The sequence below is a fragment of the Opisthorchis viverrini genome, assembly GCF_000715545.1.
Source record: "Opisthorchis viverrini unplaced genomic scaffold opera_v5_30, whole genome shotgun sequence".
Classification (NCBI taxonomy): domain Eukaryota; kingdom Metazoa; phylum Platyhelminthes; class Trematoda; order Opisthorchiida; family Opisthorchiidae; genus Opisthorchis; species Opisthorchis viverrini.
In genome coordinates, this window is record NW_008751686.1 from 2,296,626 (window position 1) to 2,298,804 (window position 2,179).

Here is a 2,179-nt window from a genome sequence, read left to right on the forward strand (position 1 = left end):
ATATATATATATATATATGTATAGGCAAATTAGGGGAATCACCTGTAATTTTGGAATTTCTGTTGAGTTACAGAATGAAGAAACCATTCGGTTGCGGCTGAGAACTCACCATTCTATGAAGACTGTATTCAAATCACAAACTCTCCACAGTCTTTGTGAGGTCAGAATAGAATAATCTTTGCGCAAGTTTTAATTTAAATTGTCTTGAGTGGTGTGAGGGCGGAAATTCATCCAGAATCAACTACTCACGTAGAATTTTAATCAGCCGGATTTCACAGAGGAACATCTAAATAAGTGCCTATAATCTCCACATAGATCCAATAAAAATATTAGTGAAAGGGGCCAAGATCAGTATCCACATTCGACCACCTGCCTGATGTTCTTGCAACATCTCCAACAAATCCTTCAGTGACTGATCCACAATAGAGCGTAGCTGTTTTGACATCAATGCTGCCATGCATGCGAAGAAGGACCTAACAGGTTCCATACTGTCAGTAGACTTGGCTGGCAGTAAGTGGGCCCAGGTGTTCCGATGATCAATGAAAGCTCGCGCACATTTTGGAATCCAGCTGAAAACAAAAGGAGACGTAGTTCAAGCAAGCACTTACAACACACTCCATCAGAGTACTACTATGAACAGGCGTGGGAAATACAACTAAATAGCAAGATCGAATTTCTTTCATTCACTCACTTTGTGCGCAGTATGTCTCTGGTTTTCTTGCAGTGTGAGACGATGATTCCCTCGAAGGCCTCGGGTTCAAGGGGCGCATCTAATTCTCTGATTTTGTCAACCTCAACGAATCGGAGTTGAGCGAACCTGATTGATCGTAAGGTAGACGATTGAAGCCAGTAAATACACCATACAGTGAATAAAAAGACCACTCGATGATGATTTTTAGCAAGAGCATATGTTTAGGACTCTCTTGTGCCATTTTTTGTTGCACTTCAGCTAAACCAGACTTTGCTTTCGATCCTGACAGATTTCGTTTGCCAGGACAAACACAGTGTATGAGCACCTCTCAAAAATGCAGTGCCTCCTTCCTAAGCACCAGTCCGCATAGACGGATTCGTAGAAATGCACAGCTAAATGACCTTCGCTTTCTGCGAAACGTGGGAAATGTTCCAAATTGCTTTCCAAAATTTCAGCAACCAATGCAAATGGAAGCAAGTGCGCCTTTCAGAGATAACACAGAAAACTCCAATGAAGACGAATGAATTATCCTTGCATGCTAGTCTCGCTTTTAAAGTGAATGCCAGTTTCTTCAATCGCATACATAATACTCAGTGAGTAGTGCGTTGAAGAGGCCAAAGGCAGTTCAATCTCCACGTGCCTTCCCTTGATTTTGGGTGCATTTTACCTTTTTTTTTATATAAAACCAGGTTTGGAACAAGCATTCAACGGAACTCTACGACGAAAATATCAGAGTATGAGTTGACTAGTTGGAAGCCCAGATCTGGCTGTATTGCGTTCCAGCGGTTACCAGAGTGATTCTTTTGAGAGAGGCATTGCATCACCTTAGTAGTCTTCCGTTTATTTTCACACGCTTAATCCCCCAAAGTGCTCTTCTGTCCCGTCTCAAAACTTCACCTTGTTTATATCGCCGAGTTGAAAGTGATTTTTATTTTCCAATAAAGAACGCCACAAATATGAGACCTTTTTCACCTGTTCTGTTTCTAAACTTTCTTCTTTGAGTGAGTATTACATTGAATCACGTCAAACGGAGAATGCTGTTTGAGTCCCTCAGTCTCTCTTGGAACAGATTAGCTTTCATAGAGTTGCCACGTCCATTATACTAGCCACAAATCAAACTGTCAGGTGGTTAGGTCAATTTAGGGCTGCTTTCAGGGCTTGAAAATCATTTATCCCAAGAACCAGGGAATACAAGGTTTTCTATCTCTGCGTCCCATATATGAGAAAAGACGCGGACATTTGGGACAAAATAACGTGATCTATGCCACCTTCATAAATGACGAAACTCCGGGGAACAGATGATGTTTGTATTCCGCGTATGTTTTGCAGTCAAATGGACCTCGAAGAGACCATCCCCTTTGCTTACAACCTTACATGATGGTCCTCAACCAGTCCGTGATTCCCGCGTCCCAAGGGGAATTCAAAGAATTCAGCAGGACAGAATGGGGACCCTGTCACCACATTAAGTATAATCGTCAGGTCGGAATC

General features: G+C 42.0%; 1 protein-coding gene across 1 annotated transcript in view; it reads right to left on the reverse strand.

The window, feature by feature from the left end:
* Nucleotides 1–2,179, reverse strand: part of T265_02480 (hypothetical protein) — a gene marked incomplete at both ends in the record, with an annotated part of 103,559 nt that overhangs the window by 90,776 nt on the left and 10,604 nt on the right. The window contains 2 exons of the mRNA XM_009166729.1: nucleotides 370–569; nucleotides 692–817. Coding sequence (XP_009164993.1) covers nucleotides 370–569; nucleotides 692–817 — 326 coding nt within the window. The remainder of the gene's footprint in view (nucleotides 1–369; nucleotides 570–691; nucleotides 818–2,179) is intronic.